The sequence below is a fragment of the Rousettus aegyptiacus genome, unplaced genomic scaffold (assembly GCF_014176215.1).
Source record: "Rousettus aegyptiacus isolate mRouAeg1 unplaced genomic scaffold, mRouAeg1.p scaffold_m13_p_2, whole genome shotgun sequence".
Lineage (NCBI taxonomy): Eukaryota > Metazoa > Chordata > Mammalia > Chiroptera > Pteropodidae > Rousettus > Rousettus aegyptiacus.
This window is the reverse complement of record NW_023416295.1, coordinates 153,341,479-153,360,656: the sequence shown is the minus strand read 5'-3', so window position 1 is coordinate 153,360,656 and position 19,178 is coordinate 153,341,479. Positions and strand designations below refer to the sequence as shown.

General features: G+C 42.2%; 1 protein-coding gene and 1 pseudogene across 5 annotated transcripts in view; both read left to right on the top strand.

Annotated features, from left to right (window-relative positions):
• Positions 1-19,178, top strand: part of ETV6 (ETS variant transcription factor 6) — a 210,097-nt gene that overhangs the window by 185,291 nt on the left and 5,628 nt on the right. For all 5 annotated transcript variants that reach the window (XM_016156364.2, XM_036237040.1, XM_036237039.1 and 2 more), the window contains exons 5-6: positions 3,976-4,521; positions 17,360-17,502. In XM_016156364.2, the coding sequence (XP_016011850.1) occupies positions 3,976-4,521; positions 17,360-17,502 (689 nt within the window). The remainder of the gene's footprint in view (positions 1-3,975; positions 4,522-17,359; positions 17,503-19,178) is intronic.
• On the top strand, positions 6,935-7,053 carry LOC118614653 (annotated as a pseudogene).

The window sequence follows — 19,178 nt, the reverse complement described above, 5'->3', positions numbered from 1 at the left end:
AGAGTGCGATGGTGGAACTGTGATCCTGGTGTGTGAGATATAAACTTGATCTTAGCCTTTGTTCTACCCTAGAAATTTTCTAGTCAAAACCCATGATTTTAATCAAAGGCAGTTTTTATGGTTGTTTTGTTGTTGTTGTTTTTGTTTTTTTAGGTATACTAGTTCTTCATTATTTATAACATGATTAAATTGGGTTGAACTTTGGTGAATTTTAAGTAGAGAAACTTTTCTAATAAATAAAAGGAAAGAAGACAAGAAAAATAATCAGATCTTTTTTCATAATCATCACATTTAAAGTCCTAATTTATTTTGGGCCGTTTGGTAGTGAGAAGGGGTTATTTATGTCTAAAAGAGGTCTACAAAGAGAAAGGTTTGGGATCAGGAAATACTTTCAACCAGAATAGGTTCCCTACCAGTCAGTCCTTGGTCCTCTCCCCGCTCGCCCGCTTCTTGCCATGCCCACACTGATTATGTGTGGTTTTCCCGGCCTCTTCCGTGTGCATTACCCTCCCCTATCAAGACCTTCAGTCCGAGGGCAATGTGGATAATTTCCCAGTTTTCCAGCTGGGCAATTCACCAAGAGCAAACCCAGACATCAAGGCCAGACCAAAAAAAATCTTCTTGTTTTAGACAGAAGACTCCTACATCTGGGGGATTTAATGCACCCACTGTCCGCTCAGTGCATTTCCTGTGTCCGGAGCTTCTCTGCCTGCCGGCTCTGGTCTTGTAAGTTTCCATACCCTGCTGCCAACTTATAATAACAGAGACAGGAGGCAGCAGGGTAGCAACGTCACAGCCCTCTCCATCTGTGGGCGCGTGCTTTGCAAACCGAAACAAAAGCTTGGAAGGTCTCATTGCCTTTCAGCCTTAACAGCGGTTGTGCCCAGACCACCAGAAGCCTGGAATTAAATACCTGCGGATCCAGTTCTCTACCATTAATGTTATCAACTTCATCGAGTACTTCCTCTTTGAGTAGTATCTGCAGAGAAAGAAATAAATCAAGTTCCTTCAAGTCTTGTCCCTGCCCGGACCCTGAATCAAAAGTAAAATCTGATTTGATTATCCAGAGCACTGTCTCCCTCCTTTATTGTTCCCAAAGTTCTGGGCAGGAACAGAGAGTGAAATCTCTCCAGGACATTACATCAGTTCCTCTTTTACCCTTGGCATGAAAGTTCTTCCTCTCGTAGCCCTCCCAGACTTCCTAAGGCCTGCCCCGAGTGCACAGTCTTATGTTGAGCCTTGAAGCACAGGACATCAAAGGCGACCTGCAGGTAACCAGACAACTGGCTAACGCCTGTGTCCGTTTTAAAATTTGTAAGACGGGAAATGGATTCAGGAAATAGAATATTTTCAATACATGATTTTCATCATTCTTAAGTATTTTGAAACCTTAATAAGCTTTTAAAGAAAGGGAGACATTCTGTCCATGGCATTTAGAAGAAAACATATGAAACTTTAAAATGTAAATGTCTTCAAAAGTTGCTCGATGGTCATATTCTGTGACAAGTGAAAAGTGAACCATGGACAAAAGGTAAATTCGTTTTTGTGGAATTTTGCAGAAATGAGATTCATATTAGCCATGGAAAGAAAACTTGTCTCATCTCTAAAAGATTATAGATCATTTCTATCATACTAAAAATCTCAGCCATTAAAGTTAACTCCATGGGTCTAAGCTTTTATTTGCATTTGGGTTCAAGTAAGGAAGTTAGTACTTGTCATCCTAAACTGTGTTCTTGCAAGGTAGAGTAAACACTAAAAAAAATCCCATCACCAGCTTCATGATCAGTTGCGGCCAATCCTGTTTCCTTTTTGACCCACCTACTCTCTGCTTCGCCATCCTGGATTATTGTAATGCAAATCTCAGATATATAATTTCATCTGTAAATATATCAGTGCGGATCTGAGAAGACAAGGAAGGCCCCTTTATAGAAAATCATAATCACGAAGCTATCATATTACCCGAAAGCTAATAGTTCCTCAATATCATCAAATATCCTATTAACGTTCACATTTTCCCAACTATCTCATAAATGCTTTCACAGCTTATTTCAGTCAGAATCCAGACAAGGGTCTCTACGTTGCACCGGGTTGCTATGTCTCTTAAGTCTCTTTCCACCTGGGGGTCTCCATCTATGTCTCTCCTGTGCACATGTCCCTCTCTCCTGGGTGTTTAAAGAAGAAGTTAGCCATGAGCAGCATAAATTTTCCCCTGTATGTAGCATGTCTCTTTTCCTCCATTACTTTCAAGATTTTCTCTTTACCTTTGGTTTTCAGAAGTTTGACTATGATGTGCCCGGGTGTAGCTCTTGTTATATTTATCTTGCTTGAGATTTACTGAGCTTCTTGGATCTTTAAGTTTTGTTTTGCTGTTGTTGTTGCTGTTACCAAATTTGGAGACAATTTGGCCATTACTTCAATTTTTTTTTTTTTTTTTTGCCTCATTTTTTCGGTTCTCTCCTTCTTAGACTCCAATTACATTAGTCTCCTACTGGTAGTATTCCAGTAATAGCTAACTATAGCTAGTAATAGCTAATTCCAGTAAACACTTTTAAATTCATGGCAGCAGGTTATACAGTAGTTACAAAATTAACCTTTTGCCTTCAGGCAGATGATCTTTTAAAGATCATCAATAATATTTCTTTTGTTCACTGTCTCATGTGATAGGTGAAATCTAGCGGAGTCCCCAGTTTCCTTTGAACCCTGTGTAAAACTTTCTAAGAAACCACCACTTCTGTTTCTGCTTACTAACCCTGTCAGATTCCCAGATCCCCTTTATATGGTCTTCATATAGATATTATCGTAATGGACAAAGGAGATATCTTTAACTCGTTTTACTTAGAACCATGGAAAAGTCTGTGACCAGAACAGGGACCTGCAAGCATCCCCATTCTTTTGGCGAGACAGTTCTAGGACCAGATGTGGCCAGAAAAACCTCATTAAGATGAATGTGAGGCCCTGTAGAAAGCTCCATTTTCGTAGGTAGATTTCTCTCCTTCCTACCTTTAGCAGAGACTCCTAAAGCCATGTGTGTGCTGGACCTGCCCGCAACCCAGCCCACAGAGCTACTTCTGTTGCTGAGCTGTGTACACTTCTGATGTTGTCTGATGCTCAGACCTCACCAGCTTGAAAGTTCGGGTGGAATGGGGCATGTTAGAGGCGACCTTCCCTCCTTCTTACTTCACCTGTCTCTGAGCACTCGTAGGTAGGGTCTGCGCACTCAGAAACATGTGATTCTAAGTGATCTCTCAAGTATAGCAAGACTGTAATTCTGTACATTAGGCCTGCTGCTCATGCTTAGAGTGTGTTTTGATATGACTTCTCCCCTACCCCCAGTTTCTACACAACAAAGTGATAGCTATTGTAATGGGTACATAGGTTTGAGAATCTGATTGGAGTCGGTTCTGACTTCCTAACTGGCCGTGTGACCTTGGGTAAGTTGCTTAACTTCTTTATACCTCCGTTTCTCACCTGTAAAATATAAATAATGTAGTCAGTATCTCCTACTTAGGAGTGTTGTAAATTTTAAACAATATGATCCAGTACCCAGGATACAGTAATTGCTTTATTATTATTACTATCATTGTCATTAATACCAACAATTCACGGAGGTAGAGAATATAAAAATTTGGTCATGAAAATGTAAGTCAGTGAAAGCATCTAGAGAGAAACCCTTAAGATTCCCAAAAACCACATCAAGTAAAAGTCAAGTAACAAAAAGATAAAGAATAAAAGTTTGGTTTCCTTGTATTTATAAGCCATTAGGTGGCAATTAATGGAATGCCTGTAGACATTCTAAGCTTGTCTAGAGGAAGAGAAGAATTATCAGTATGTGCACTACAAGTGTGTTTTAGCAGTGGGAATGACACTGCTTCCTGGGCAGGAAGGTGCCACATTGCTCACGACTTTAGAACCGCAGGAGGGCCTTCTCCCGACAGTTCACTGGGGTCTGTGATTGTCTTCCCCTCTGCTCCACAGATAATTGTGTCCAGAGGACCCCGAGGCCATCAGTGGAAAATGTGCACCAGAACCCTCCCACCATTGAACTATTGCACCGCTCCAGGTCACCCATCACGACAAACCACCGGCCATCCCCTGACCCCGAGCAGCGGCCCCTCCGGTCCCCCCTGGACAACATGATCCGCCGCCTCTCCCCAGCTGAGAGGGGCCAGGGACCGAGGCTCCACCAGGAGAACAACCACCAGGAGCCCTACCCCCTGTCAGTGTCTCCCATGGAGAATAACCACCGCCCACCATCCTCCGAGCCCCACCAGAAGCCATCCAGCCCCCGGCAGGAGAGCACACGCGTGATCCAGCTGATGCCCAGCCCCATCATGCACCCTTTGATCCTGAACCCCCGGCACTCCGTGGATTTCAAACAGTCCAGGATCCCCGAGGACGGGCTGCATAGGGAAGGGAAGCCCATCAACCTTTCCCATCGAGAAGACCTGGCATACATGAACCACATCATGGTCTCCGTCTCCCCGCCTGAGGAGCACGCCATGCCCATTGGGAGGATAGCAGGTGAGTGGGTGCTCCCCTTCGCCGCCACTCCAGCCTCGGGGGAGACCTGGCAAAGCCCCAGCTCTCTCCTGCGAGCCTTGCAGCTAGCCTCACACCACTCCCAATTAAGTGCTCTCAGAGGCTCCGTGAGGGCAAGTGGAGGCTTCTGCCTGGATGAGGCGAAATCCCTAATGGATTAGTTAATGAGCCGCTGGGATGCAGTAGCTAATGAGCCTCAGAAATGTTAAGAAACAAATGTCCTACGTCCAGCTTATGAGGAGAGTCACATCAGAATCATGGCTAAGCGAAAACATTTAAAATAAAAGGTTTATGAGCATGTTAATGGCCCTGTCCTGAAGTTTCCAGCTGCTAATTAATAAGCAGACACAGCATAAAGAACCTTTGTCTCAGATTCAGGCCTGTAATTCCATCCTATGGGCAGTAACTCAATGCAGTCTTCACCTTGGGAGGAGGATAGGAGAGGAAAACAGGATTATGATGTTGGAGGCAGGTGTTGCTGGGTCGTTTTGGGAGGAAACCGCTCCCAAATTCTTTTACTTTTATGATGACAAGCCCAAATTTGCTTCCCCAAGACAAGAAACCAGTGGAAATCTACACATTGTATTTTCGTTAGTCTTCCCATAATTTATATGAGGTCATTCTCCAGAAACTCAATCCTTTAACCACCTGGCGAGATTAGCTCTTCTCCTAGAGCATCGTTCCAAACATGAGACATTTGTTGGGTACCATAAACTTAGGAAGTAGAGAGGACACAGAGCTGAATTAACACAATTATTTCCTTAAGATATTTCGGATTTACTGGGAGAGACCCACTAACTAAAAATACAAGTCGAAATAAAATAGTCTTACGTCCTGTTCATTCAGTGCACAAGTATTTATTCATTTATTTATTACTCTCTTACTGTGTGCTAGGATAATTAAGTACTGTGGAAGCAAAGCAGAGAGGAGGGGCATTTTCACTGGAGGAACTGAGGAAGGCTTTGTAGGGAGGTAGCTTGATGCCGAAGGTGATCATGTGTTCAATAGTGGGAAAGATGCATGCAGGCAGGAGAGGTCAGACCCTTTCAGGAAAAGGTGAGAGATGTCCCTTCTTCCATGAGCTGATGCCACAGCGCAGAGCTCTCGCTGACCCCCTCCTTCTCGCTGACCCTGTCCTACAGGCTGTTTTATCTCTGCCTTGACTCATTGTCCTGTTTTTCTTTAAGTCGTTTGTTTGCGATTTTTTTCCCTCTGGCCCCAAGTGCACCTCCAATGTTGCCTTCGTTTTATGGTTATAAATAATTTACATCAGGATGTCAAATCAAGAAAACAGAATGGCAAAGCAATATGATTTATGTGTTTTAAAAACTATGAAAAATGAAATGACCTATGTCTAGGGTTTGATTCAAAATGATTCCACAGGCTTGGGCATAAAGAATGGATGGGGTATACATGAGATAAAGTTAGCTATGAGATGCTGGCCATATGGCTGGGTGATGGATGCACAGGGGTCCAAATTACTGGCCTCTCTACTATATACACACACACACACACACACATATATATGTATATATATACACACATGTATACGCATATATACACATGTAAAATTTATATATGTATATATGTATGTATGTATTTTAATATGTATATATGTATTTTTTAATAATAAGAGAAAAAGAAATTGCAAAAAGAAAGAATGGGATAAAGAAGCAGAACTTAGGCAAAACATGTGAATTTCCCCCAGATAGTTGGAGAAAGAGGATGGATCAGTATATTTCTGTGACTAATACAAATTATCCATCCTGTACTTTTTGGCAAGACCCTTCATGTCTATATAGATATTTCTTGCCTTGTCTGTACAGCAATACTGGATATTTTGCAGATACTTACTACTTGTATGTAATTCTCAGGACAGGTTTTTGAGATAGCTTATGACATCTATATTTATTTTATATGGGAAGGTCATTTGGGCAGGTGAAACCCCAGAGGAAATTGAGCCCCAGAGAGGCACAGGTCAAGTCGGGGCTGGGTGACTGCAGGCCAGTCCTGGCTGTCCCGTTGGCTGCCGGCTGTAGTGCTGCCCTCGGGGCGGGGGGTGGAGAGGCCTGTCTTCATCATGGAGATCTGTTGTGTCTACCTCCTCCATGACACTGTCTTCACCACAGGCTTCTTAGGAATCTAAGATAAGCTCGTACACTAAGAAAGTTAAATTTTTTAGACAAATGGAGTTATTTTCCCCTTGTTTAAATATTAGACTCTTAAAAATTGTGTTATTTTTTTTTAACTTATGCCTAAATATCAGAATTGTTGGATGATGGCTGTCATTTCATCAATAAGACACAGCATGGCATATTATACCAACCAAGTGATGAACCTTGTTGCCTGTGGATGTCCCCCTCTCTCAAGAAGACATGCAAAAAAAGGGAATCTGGTCTACAGCCATGCCACCCTGCACAAGCCCGATCCCATCTGGTCTCGGAAGCTAAGCAGGGTCGAGCCTGGTTAGTACTTGGATGGGAGACCACCTAGGAAGACCAGGTGCAATAGGAGTAAAAAAATAAAAAATAAGGGATTGTAAACTGACAAGGTCCTTGCGATCTGTAAGGTCAACTAAGGGTTGCCTCTCCTTAAAAAAAAAGGGAATCTGTGCTTCACTTTATGACTCTGGGAAGTCAGAATATTCATGTAAAATATCCTACGGCCCAGATCCTTTGGGGAGATGCGTTAACTCCTACAATATGATCAAATCTCCTAAAATTATTCATTATTAATGTTCTAATGGCATATTCAAAAGTTTAAACATCTCCAGATGTATATATTAACTGATACAACTAACTCCAGGATTAGCTAATTTAACTATAAGGCACTGTTTTTCTCAGGGGTGAAGTAAGAAGGTTGGAAAATTGCAATCAAACTCTAGCTCCAAAAGTCTATGATCTAACATTTAGTCTTGATTCTACAGCTCTCTGAGGAGAACTCATCACAATTCTAGTCTTCTTTGTTTCACTGGGGGTATCTCCGTCTCTGCAACCCAGCCCTTCCAGCATCTTTTTAGATGACTCAGATCCTTGTAAAATTAATTCTGTTTATTGAAGGTTGAATTCATTGGGTGATGTCTATGTACCGTGTAAAGTTCTGTCATTACTGAACAGCCATAATAATCCTTCAAATCTCTATAAAGCAGCTGTTAGATGAGGGAACTTAGTTCCCAAAGCTTTTTGAATGAGCGCAGCACAGAAAGAAATGAAGGTGAAATGAAGGTACTGCTGAATGTCACACTGATGAATACTGTGGCTGGAGGGTATGGATGGAAACGCTTCTTAAGAATGTGGATCAAAATGTAAAGGCAAATTCTTATCCATTCAGATGTAATTTGCTCAGGTACACTAGGATTTACGCATGTGGATACCTTCTGCATTTAAGGCACTGTACTGCATTCATGCAGGTGGAGTGTTCAAAGAGATTTAGACAGTTTTTACCATGAGAAGAGCGAAACACAGTTAGCTCTAAATGCAGTATGTGGTATATTCGAAAGACTCCTATAGGAGGTTGAAGTAGGCATTTCAGGGAAGGATTCAAGGAGGGGCTGGCTTAAAGCTGGGCTTGGATAAATGTTTAGAATGCAGACATGTGGAGATTACGGGGAAAATGTCATTCCAAATGGAGACGACTCCAAAGCAAATAAGGCCCAGTAGAAATTTTTTCTATTTCAGTAGAAATATAAATCCAAGAATCCAGGTCCATTGAAAATCTATCATATTTCACCGGTCCTTTATTTTTTTTCACGTTATCATATCTCAGAAATTGGGATGCATCATACAATTAAGAGGTTACGTGCAAAGTTATGATAGTTTACTTAGGTATTTACCCTGTGGCAAAGCTAAAATAATCAATAAAAGAAATTCAGTAAGTAGTTGACAGTTTAAATACAAACCATAAATTAGAATTAGACCTATTTAAATATAACATGTAGCTTATTTTTAAAGATGTCGCTTATTTTTCAAAGGATGAGAAAGACTGGTAACTGAGTTTAACAAGTTAGAATGGCTGGCGTTTCTGGGGGAGAGTTTAACAAAGGCTAGAGTGAGACAAGATCCTGAGCTCTTTTTTTTTTTTAATCAAATAGCCATGGTATGTGTAACAAGAAGAAAGTTTCTTCTTTCTGTCCTTATTTTCTAATTATTATCCTCAGGAAGGAATTGCTTGGGGCTGGGGAGGTGGGGTACAGCATCTGTCATCCTGCTAACATTTTTCTCAGCCCACAAAAGTTTTACTGGCCTGTGTCTCACCGATGTGTTTTATAGGCAAAGAGTGTATTGGCAGTGAACACCACAAGTTGATGAGGTGTAGCTCTGGTGATTCCATGAGTCATGTTTTGAGTATATATTGAAATTTATTCTTAGAACAAGATGATTTCAAAACTACTAGGGTCTTTTACAGAACCAGGAATCAGACACATCGAGAGGCCATCCTCAAGCTTCTCTCCAGCGTTCTTTCCAGCACACTTGCTTCCTTCTGACCTGGGCCTCCAGGGCAGGGATTGGAAACTCTGGCCTGTGGGCCAAATCAGCCACCCTCTGTTTTTGTAAATTGAGTTTTATTGGCACGTAGCCACACCCATCACTGGGTATTGTCTGTGACTGCCTTTGCACCGCAGAGGCAGAGTTGAGTGGCAGCAGCAGAGATGATGTGGCCAGCGAAGCCTAAACTATTTACTAATTGGCCTTTTACAGAAAATGTTTGCTGCTCCCTATTCTGCGGATTGCCTGTGTGTCTGGTCAGTGTGCTTAGAATCGTTGGCCTAATATAGGATGTGGAAGTAGAAAACACTGTCCCTCCTCTCAAGGAATTTCCCGTGCTTTAAAGATTGGGGCATGCCTAAAACATGTGGGAGGGACAATAGCAAGCCATGTAAGAAAGGAGACAAGTTCTAGTCCTCAGGTTGTTTGTTTACAGACCAGTTTAGAAAGGATACAATAACATCATCAACATAAATAAAATACAGCTGAGGAAAATGATTGCTTTGCATGTTCGAATTATGTAGTTAAGTCATTCATTTCTTCACGGGAATCTCTGTGTGCTCGGCATTTTTCTAGGTGATAGTGTAACGTGTCCCTAAATGCCAAATTTTGCGTCTTCGCTGGCATAGGCAGTACCCCTATCACTTTATGCCATCGAGCAAACTAAGCTCCTGCTTTGGTGTTAACTATAGACAGCGAAGTCTTAAAAGAAAAATTTTAAGTCATTTTGGGTCTCTTAAAGCTCTTCAGTTCCATTAAAACCTAAGTGACCAGACTTCCTGTCTGCTTGTCCCTTCCTTGGCCTTAATCCAAAAATCTGCTAAGGAGGCAAGATTCATTGGCACACTGATTTATAATCCGTCCATAGCCTCTCATTTGCTACACAAAAGTGGGGACTTTGGAAGTCTGTGCACGTCGAGTTGTTCAAAGTCCATGACCCATCCAAACGGAGACTATTTCTTGTGCTTATCTCACAGCTTTTCGCTGCAATCTGTTTTCTTTGCAAACATGAACTTCTTCATGGTTCGCGAGGATACCATTGGTTGGTTGATCCTACAGCAGATAAGACATCCCACCTCTTCCACCCTCCCACCTCTTAATCGTCCCCACAGCCCCCGCCTTCCCATACCAGGTCCTGTTTTCTCCATTTCCAGCCCTCATATAACACACGTCATGGTCATCCTTCAGATCCTTAAGGGGACTTTAAAAAATATGTTGATTATCTCTCAAGGCTACATTTTTAACAGAAACAAAAAGATTCCAACTGGGGAGACATCGAGTCTCCCGTGTTGCTTGTTTGTGACCAGACTAGAACAATGTACTGTCTTGATTTAGTTTTATTGACTGGATAAGTTTTATATGCACAGAAAGTCAATCTTGGAAGCCTCTAATCTTAAATCAGATGAAGAAAAATAAGCCTGAGACTCCAGGGTGAGCAGTTGGAGGCTCATCCTTGGACCGGGAGGAAGTCACACTGTACTCTTCCCTTTGGCTTCCTCTCCAGCAGTATTGAGTCCTGGTGAAATTTTTTTCACATGAAGCTCAAGGTCTTTTCTTTTATAAATGAGCCTCAAGAGCAGCCTTGAAGGGAAAACGGCATCATAAAAGAGAAGTCTGAAAGGATTCATATGAAAGCGAAGACAGGCCTTTGCAGTAAGGTGTAGGGTGTGCAGGTGTGTGCGCACGTGCACTTTGCACACACTCATATGTGTGTAAATGTGTTTGGCGGAAAGGACAGGGTTGTGGGGTGTCTCCATTAGCCAGAGGGGCTCAGGATTTTAGTAGCAGCTGAAAGAGCCACCACATCCTCTGCACTGTCTCAGGCAGATAACTGTCTGCAGACCCTGGCAGCCCAGAACTCTCTAGGTCTCTTGGCCCGGGATCCTAATCAATAGCTAGCCCAGTGTGGCCTTGTGGGACAGCATGGACTCTGGAGTCACCAAGATTTGACTCTTGGCCTTATCCCCCAAGCAGAGGAACTTAATGTCCCTGAGGCCTAGTTGCCTTATCCATAATAATGAGAACACTAATACCCATTTCTGGATACTGAGTACTGAGACAATATATGAATATATAGCACAAATAGGTTAATTACTAAGTATTAGTGCCCTTTCTCTGCTCCATTTTTCTTTGCCCCACTTCAAGGCTGCAAAGCGCGAGAGGAAAGCGGTGGGTACAGCGAGCACCACTACCCACCAGAGCCGGCAGGGACCTTGACCTGGGCGGCCTGTGTCTGGGGCGTTTATTTCGAGTGATGCTGGCCTGTAAAATGTGACACTACAAGGCGCCCTTGAAGATTAAGCTCTGCACTCCCTCTCACCTCCTCTGGGGCTTTGCCTGCTGTCCGTATTTGGAGGGGATTGATGCGAGCCGTGGGGAGGGAAGGGTCCTCCATTCCAACAGGATAATCCTGAGTGGCTCTGCCCTCTCACGCCCTGGCCAAGTCACCTCACTTTATTTTCACTGTGAACTACTGAAAAATCAAAGTGCCCCAAAAGAGAAGGACCTTTCAAGGCAACGTTTTTAAAAGATAAAGAGTAACAGCACGGTGGTTCATGGAAAATAATAGAAAGGGCTTGAAGAATCGGGAAATTCAAGTTTGTTTGAGGGTACACGTTTCTGCAATACAGCAAGCGGCCCTACCTCCTGGCAGTCCCTGGATGCAAATTCCCAGGCTGCCCCACAGCTGAGCAAAGCCGGGGCTGGACGGTCCTGGGTTCCAGCTATGGGCTCAGTCTCAGCTGGAAGGCCTGAGTTACAGATCCCAGCACGTCCAGCCTTACTCCTCACCTGCACCCAGAAGTGAAAAGGTCCAGCCTTGTTTGCAGCTGTGCTCCCTCTGCCCCAGGGAAGCCAGGAAGCCTACATCTGCATTCTTTACCTCAGCTTCCCCCTCCCCCGGCTTGCCACTGTGCACATATGGTTTCTGTTTTCCTAAGCCACAGCAAAGCACGGGCAATTATCCACTGCAAACTCACCTCTACGTATCAACACAGGGTTGGCTGCACTGGATTTATCAACTTTCTGCTTCTAGGTAATGGCTTATCTAGAATTGAGTAGGAAGAGAAAAAAACAAAACCGAGCTGCAGATTGTCCCCTGCATGTTGTAAATAAACCCCGTGTTTCTATAAGCAGGGTTTCTCAAGCTTGGCACTCTTGATACTTAGGACAAATAATTCTTTGATGTGGGGGATGCCAGTAACATCCTCCACCTCAGTTGTGACAACCAAAATTGTCTCCAAACATTGCCAAATACCCCATAAGGTACAAGATTGCCCCTAGTTTAGAAACACTATTATAATGCAGAGTAGCAAAAGGTTTTTGGCATGTTACTTACCTGTTTTGTTGCTGAAGCTGAAATTTATTAATTTTTCATAATAAATTTAAAGAAATTAAAGAGGGACACTCAACCTGTTCTTGATGGAGATTATACCCACGAGACTCCAGTTTACAGACATTCATTTAAAATTCCATTTGGGCAGTAAAAACAACATAAAATTACTCTCTCAGAAGCTTTCCCGAAATTTAAATTAACTCCCATCATTGAAGATTCTCTTTGTCAATAGCTTGACTTCCCACTCAGTTTTTATAAGCATCAATTTTGTCTAGCATGGTTTTTTCATTGCAAACCACGTTGGTTATGTGTGAATTGCCTATCATTTTTACAATCTTTGCTCAGTGAGTTTATACAATTAGTTTCTGGTAAGAGACAGACGTGGGAGTGAAAATATTTCTCCCTAACTACCAGAGGGAGATTATATATATATATATATATATATATATATATATATATATATATATTTTTTTTTTTTTTTTTTTTTTTACAATGCCTTTTAGCTGCAGACATCCAGCATGGACACTCACCCAGCCGGAAAAAGAGAGAACTCTCTTCCTTCAATTGGGAAATGACACTTTACAATAACACTTCACTTGAGCTAAAACTCTTTTATAAACTTCCTCTCATGGGAGAGACAATACAAATAATGGACATCTGTTTAAAATGCCCACATGCCTTGGTATAGAAGGCCCTTTAGTTTAGGAGAGATGCACTTAAAATTAATGAATGCCTTGTGATATAAAAATTTATTTCACATGCATATTCACGTGTTTTGTAATGGGATGAACTTTTGTAGAGTTTGATGCATTTATTTTATAATATTAAGCATTTTCATTGATGATCAAAGAACATTGTATCTCAGAAAATAGAATGATGTACCAGAGAGTAGGGGTTGGGGGTCAGCAAAATGGGTGAGCGGGTCTAAGGTACAAATTTCCAGTTATAATAATTCATGGAGTCAATACTATTGTAACACGTATATTTAAAAGTTGCTAAGAGCGTAAATCTTAAAAGTTCTAATCACATAAAAAAATTATAACTGATAACTAGACCTATTGTGGTGATCACTTCACAATATACAGAAATAGCGAATCATTATGTAACATTGTACACCTGAAACTAATACTACAATGTCACATGTCAATTATACCTCAATTAAAAAAGAGAAAAAAAGAGCATTGTATCTGTGAAGACATGGATTTCACCAAAGCTGAAAAATTGCAAGTGGGCTGTGGTAACGGCCACCAGAGGACATAGGGACCTAAGAAGGATCTGCCTTTTATTTAATTGAAATCTTAAAAACAAAAACAAAAAAAAATCTTGTGCGGTCAGGCAGTTATTTTTATCATCTGATGTAATTTTAACTAAAGAAACAAAACAATCAATAGTGTTATAAAAGCCACTTATATTCTGAAATTGAAACAACTGCTTTATGCCATAAAATTCCTGTTGCTACCTCCTTTAGTGACTGAGTAATTTTGTATGTCTTGAATGTCAACATATTTTTATTACGCAGCTAAACTTGGCTTTACTGGATTAAATGCCATTTTAAATGGTCAGTTGGCAGCTGGATTGGGGTTATTTTCACATTTATGAAAGGGAAAAGTTTGTAAGATACAAATGTTCTTGAAACTTAGACAGATAAAGACTGTTTTCTGATAGCCCACTTTTAATTTACCAACCAAAGAGCGGATAAACTTGCAGATCTTTTTTAGTAAATTGTTTACATAAAAGTCCCAGTTCGATGCTTCTGAAAAACCAACATTGTACCACAGTGCTGGTTAAGCCCTTACTTGAAGAAATGGTCTGGTTCACATTTTATGAGAAATAGACTTTACCAAAACAGTAAAAGAGAAGCAACAGGAACAATGAAAGTAAAAATCCTTATGCAGATGTGTATGGAGGAGAACTTGAAGTTTTAGGTCCAGTAAGGCCTAATCTGAGAGAACTGCCAATATGTTGCTCTCCATAAGCATAGAATTCCTTTATAGCAAAATACAAAAGACAACCAGATTTATTAAATTTTATTAATATAAACACTTAAGAGAATTACATTCCCAATCCAGATGAATCCAAAGGTGTCATCAGGCCTTTCTGTGGTAAAATGATTTAACTCTATAGAAAACAGAGTTGTTATACACAACACTCCCCTTCCCCCTTGTTCCTCCTATTTACTGGCATTTTACGTGATAATATTTGGTTTTGGCAGATGTTTTCCAGTTGGAAGAGATTGTGGGAAATTAAAATGTATCTGCCATTTGATGGTAAGACAAAAACTGAACAATGAAACCGCAGCTCAGTTCTCGATTTTTCCATTTGCAGTAAAAAATGTTGCAAGACAAAAGAGGAGGCTGCGGAGAGGGGGGTGATTGAGACATTTTGCCTATATCACCGCTTTGCGTGGAAACGAGTCGTTCTCTTACTAGAGCTAGATTGTTTTCAGCCTGCCACAGTGTGACACTGACTTCTCAAGGGACTTTGCGATGCTAGGATTCTTCCCCCTGCACTCTGCCCCCACCTCAGCCCGCCCTCTGGCGACAGGAACAAGGAGGTCGTTAGGGGTGGTGACAGAGGAAGTGGCAGGTCGGGGTGGTGACAGAAGAGGCTGACCAGCGTCTGTTAGAATAGTTCAGACTCGAGGAGTGTGGCGTCATTGTTTTAAGAATGCCACTTGTCCTTTTCCAAAACGCAATAAATCACACATCACATTACTTTTTAGACACAGATAATCAAGGCAAAAAGGACACAGTAAAGGATATTAAAGATTTATGGCCATCTTAAATTTGATAGTAGTTCCTTGAGAAATTAAGCCTCCTGGAAAATGCCACATTTTAGGCCAGTTTCTTCTGCCGTGCAGAGAAAAGGTTGGCTTTTGTAAAGGATATGTTAGAGTTAAACTTTGCTCTGGAAAGTCCTAAAATTTTACAAATAAATAAATGTGTATGTGTGTATATAGATAAATAGATAGATAGATAGATATACACACACACACGCACACAAATATGGTTAAATATATATGCACCTGTTAAGCAGCTTCTCTGAGAATAGAAATTGCATCAAGAAGCATGACGTCGCACGGGCTTCAGAGTCACCAAAGCCCAGAATCCTATGGGTGGTCTCTCACGAGCTCTGCCCTTCGAGTACATTACCAAACCCTCTAAGCCCCAGCTTCTTTGTCTATATAATAGGAATAACAACAGCACCTGGCTCCCTAGGTGCCACAAGGGTCAAATGCAACCATGCTTGCAGAATACTCAGGCAGTGATTGCAAACAGCACCATTAAATAGCATTGTTGTTCCTTTTTCTTTCAGCAGAAAAAGAATGGCCTGGAGGGGAGGGTCTCAGGATAAAATTAAAGATGATGTCCCTGTGGGGCACACTCTCAGCCCTGGGGATGCATCCTTGCAGGCTGATGGACTAGTCAGATACAGAAACGCCTGAGAGCTGAGGATGCTAAATCTCTGCCTCGTGGGTGCTTACCCTCCAACATTGTCTCTTCCATTTAGGATTTATACATTATGATGTTTCTATAACAATAATAATAATAATAATAATAATAACAACAACTCGTTACTTTCATTACTTTCTCTTTACTGGCATTATCACTTATCCAGTAATCCTATTAAGTGAGCGTTGTTATTCCTGTTTCTTAAATGAGGAAATAGAACAGTCAGGGAGATTTAAGAAACTTGCACACGGTGACCTGACCCAATTCCCCTTGTAAATATACTCCAGAGAAAGGTTGTGTCTGTTTCTCTGGGAGGTGAACCTGTTGGCTCTAAGATACTCCGAGCCTGACTCAGAGCCTCCCCACCCCAGGTCTCCCAGGCTTCACCCAACATAAGGAGGTCGTCGGCACATCGTAGAGCAGGAGCCCTGGAGTTCAAATCCCAGGACCTCAGGCATTAGACGATTAGAAATAATGCATGTAAAGACCCAGGCACATGCATGACACTTAGTAGTGAATTATTTATTACCAATCATTCTGGTTAGTACCTATCAAAGCATTCAGAATCAACAGTGAACACCTGGAGGCCAGTCCAACATCAACTAGACCTAGAAAGTACCTGTCTGTCCCCACCCACCTGTCAAGGCTCTGCGAGAGGGTAAACCACATACCATTATGACACAAACCCGAAAAGCACTAGAACAAAAGGAAGACAAGCAGTACGTGTCTTCTCTTTGAGTTTGCCAACTCACAGCTAAGAGGCGAGGCCTAGCACCGTGCCTGGCCTACACTAATTCGCTTAATATTTGTTGCTTAACCAAATGAGCAAACATCAGTTGTACAAGTGGGGAAAGGGATTTTTTTGCCCCGAGTTTCTTTTTACCTTGATTCCATTATAATAAAACAATTTTAAAGACCTCCACAGTCTGTTATAATGAGATCTGTATTCTGTTTAAAACCACGCCAGTCACAGTTCCCACGGTCGTGGTCGCCAAGCCGTACAGTTTTTCTTTTCCCACAGCCTTTTACACATCACGCTTCTTTTCCTGCCATTTTTTAGCCGACCCCAGTCCTCTCATCTTCAGTATCGCCTTCCAACGCTGAAGTAATCTTAACGGTATAGTTAGCCCTGGAACATCGGGGCTCGCTTCCTGCCTTGTCACCTTGTCAGCCGACTTCTAGAGCCCACTTTCAAAGACATATTTGCAGTTAGAGCTAGCTCTCTGGCTCTCCTATGGGCTCTGTCAAGTTCAAGTCATTGGTCATGACCGTGGACAAATCACTTCCTCTCTCCAGGTCACTGTGTCCCCATCTATGGAAGGAGGCAGTTGGCTTGGATGGTCTCTAAAGCCTCCACAGGTGAAAGGTCACCCTTCTCCAACACCATCCCACAGGCCTCTCCAGGCCTCGGTCTCTTCCCTGTCAAATGAGGGAGTTAGTCCATCCAAAGTAGGCAAAAGCACTTATTCAACTATTTTCTGATTCTTGTCCTTAGTGCCTCAACAAGAAACATTTTTTCAACCATGTTTTTTTGCCCTTTTCCTCTGTAGACTGTAGACTGCTTTGGGATTACGTCTATCAGTTGCTTTCTGACAGCCGGTACGAAAACTTCATCCGATGGGAGGACAAAGAATCCAAAATATTCCGGATAGTGGATCCCAATGGACTGGCTCGACTGTGGGGAAACCATAAGGTAAAAAGAGCACCAGACAGTCACTCTGTAAATTTGTGCCAAAATAAGGCCTTTATCCCTGGGCTGGAGGATAATTGTCTTCTGCTTCCTAAGTCTGCATGTAATTATTTAGTTTCTTCCTTACCGGACAAACAATTAGATAGTCACAAAGGGAAGGAGAGAATTAAAGATGCCCCTTTCTGTTTGTTACTTCTGCCAGGTGCCAGTTAACTATCTGGTCTGACGGGGCTGAGGTCTGAGTAACCCTCACTCCCATCCCCTGGACCTGACCCGGACACCCAGGGTGTCATTAGGAACTGGGTAACAGGGAAGCACTGTGGGGCTCTCTGACTCACAGGGAGCTGTGGGAAGTGTCACTTCTATTCTGCTCAGTTAGTAATTCCTATGTTCACGAAGGCCCATTTCTACATGGAAAACACAGTCTGACTTTAAAACATCCCGCTTTAAAAGCAAACACTGCAAGAAGTAGGATCGCCCCACAATCTTGCGCACTAGGAAGAGTGAATTAATTTAATTAAAAGATAAAGTCTTTTAAAGTTAGGAAAACTGTTCAACTATGTAGGTGTAAAAAGTGGGTAAAACAACCAAAATGTCCATCAATAGGTGAATGGATGAAATAACTGTGGTCTGTGCATACGATAGAATATTATTCAGCCTTAAAAAAGGAAATTCTGCAAGATGAGACAACAGAGGTGAACCTTGAGGATGTTATGCTAAATGTAATAAGCCAGTCACAGAAAGACTCATGCTGCCTGATTCCACTTATATGAAGGCAAAATTCATTTAATCAAAGAGTGGATAGGTATTGCCAGGGGTTGGGAGGGGGAGAAATGGGGAGGTACTAATCAATGGGCATGAAGTTTCCACTGGGCAAATGAGTAAGTTCTGGAGATCTGCTGTACACTATTGTACCTGTAGTTAATACCGCCATGTTATGCACTTAAAATGTTGTCAAGATAATAGGTCTCATGTTATGTGTTCTGACCACAGTACAATAAAGTAAAATAAATGGAGCAAAGAGATCACTCCTCAAAAAACATTTAATAAGTAAATCCTTATTCCTATTCAAAGAAAGAAAAAGGAAAGAATCAAGATCCAGGCTTGACCGACGGGCAAAGTGCTGTGGTGGCACAATGCCAGGTCAGCCAGATGAGAGGGGACAGAGAGGGACACAGCCAAGCGCACTCTGCCCCGGCCTTCCAGGGCCCAGTGCGCCGTGACCAAACATGGCAAGGCCCACTGAGAGGCACTCCAGCGTGTGAGTCACTGAGAAAAACCCCTCTGCAACTCCCACGTTGTGCCACAGCACCCGCGCTCGGAACCACTATATTCTTGTTTCCACAACAGGAATTTAAACTGCAAATCTCTTCCTTAAAATGACATAGACCAGAAACACAGTTTGAGAAAGGTCACTGCAACAAGAAAAGAAAAAGAAAAAGAAATTCTCTGTGGGTCAGAAGGTGAAGGATGACCCACAGATAGTGGGAACCTGCAGGAAATTCCCTGGGAAAGGAACCGAGGGAGGTTGCTGTGGGATATGCTTTCTTAGCTCAGCTCCGAGACTTCTGACAAAGGGTGATTCACTTTCAGAGAAATCCTGGTGATGACCCGTGTGAAAGCAGAGGGGAGGGGACGAATGGGCCTGGAAGGCAGCAGATGAGCAGGTAGCCTTCCCA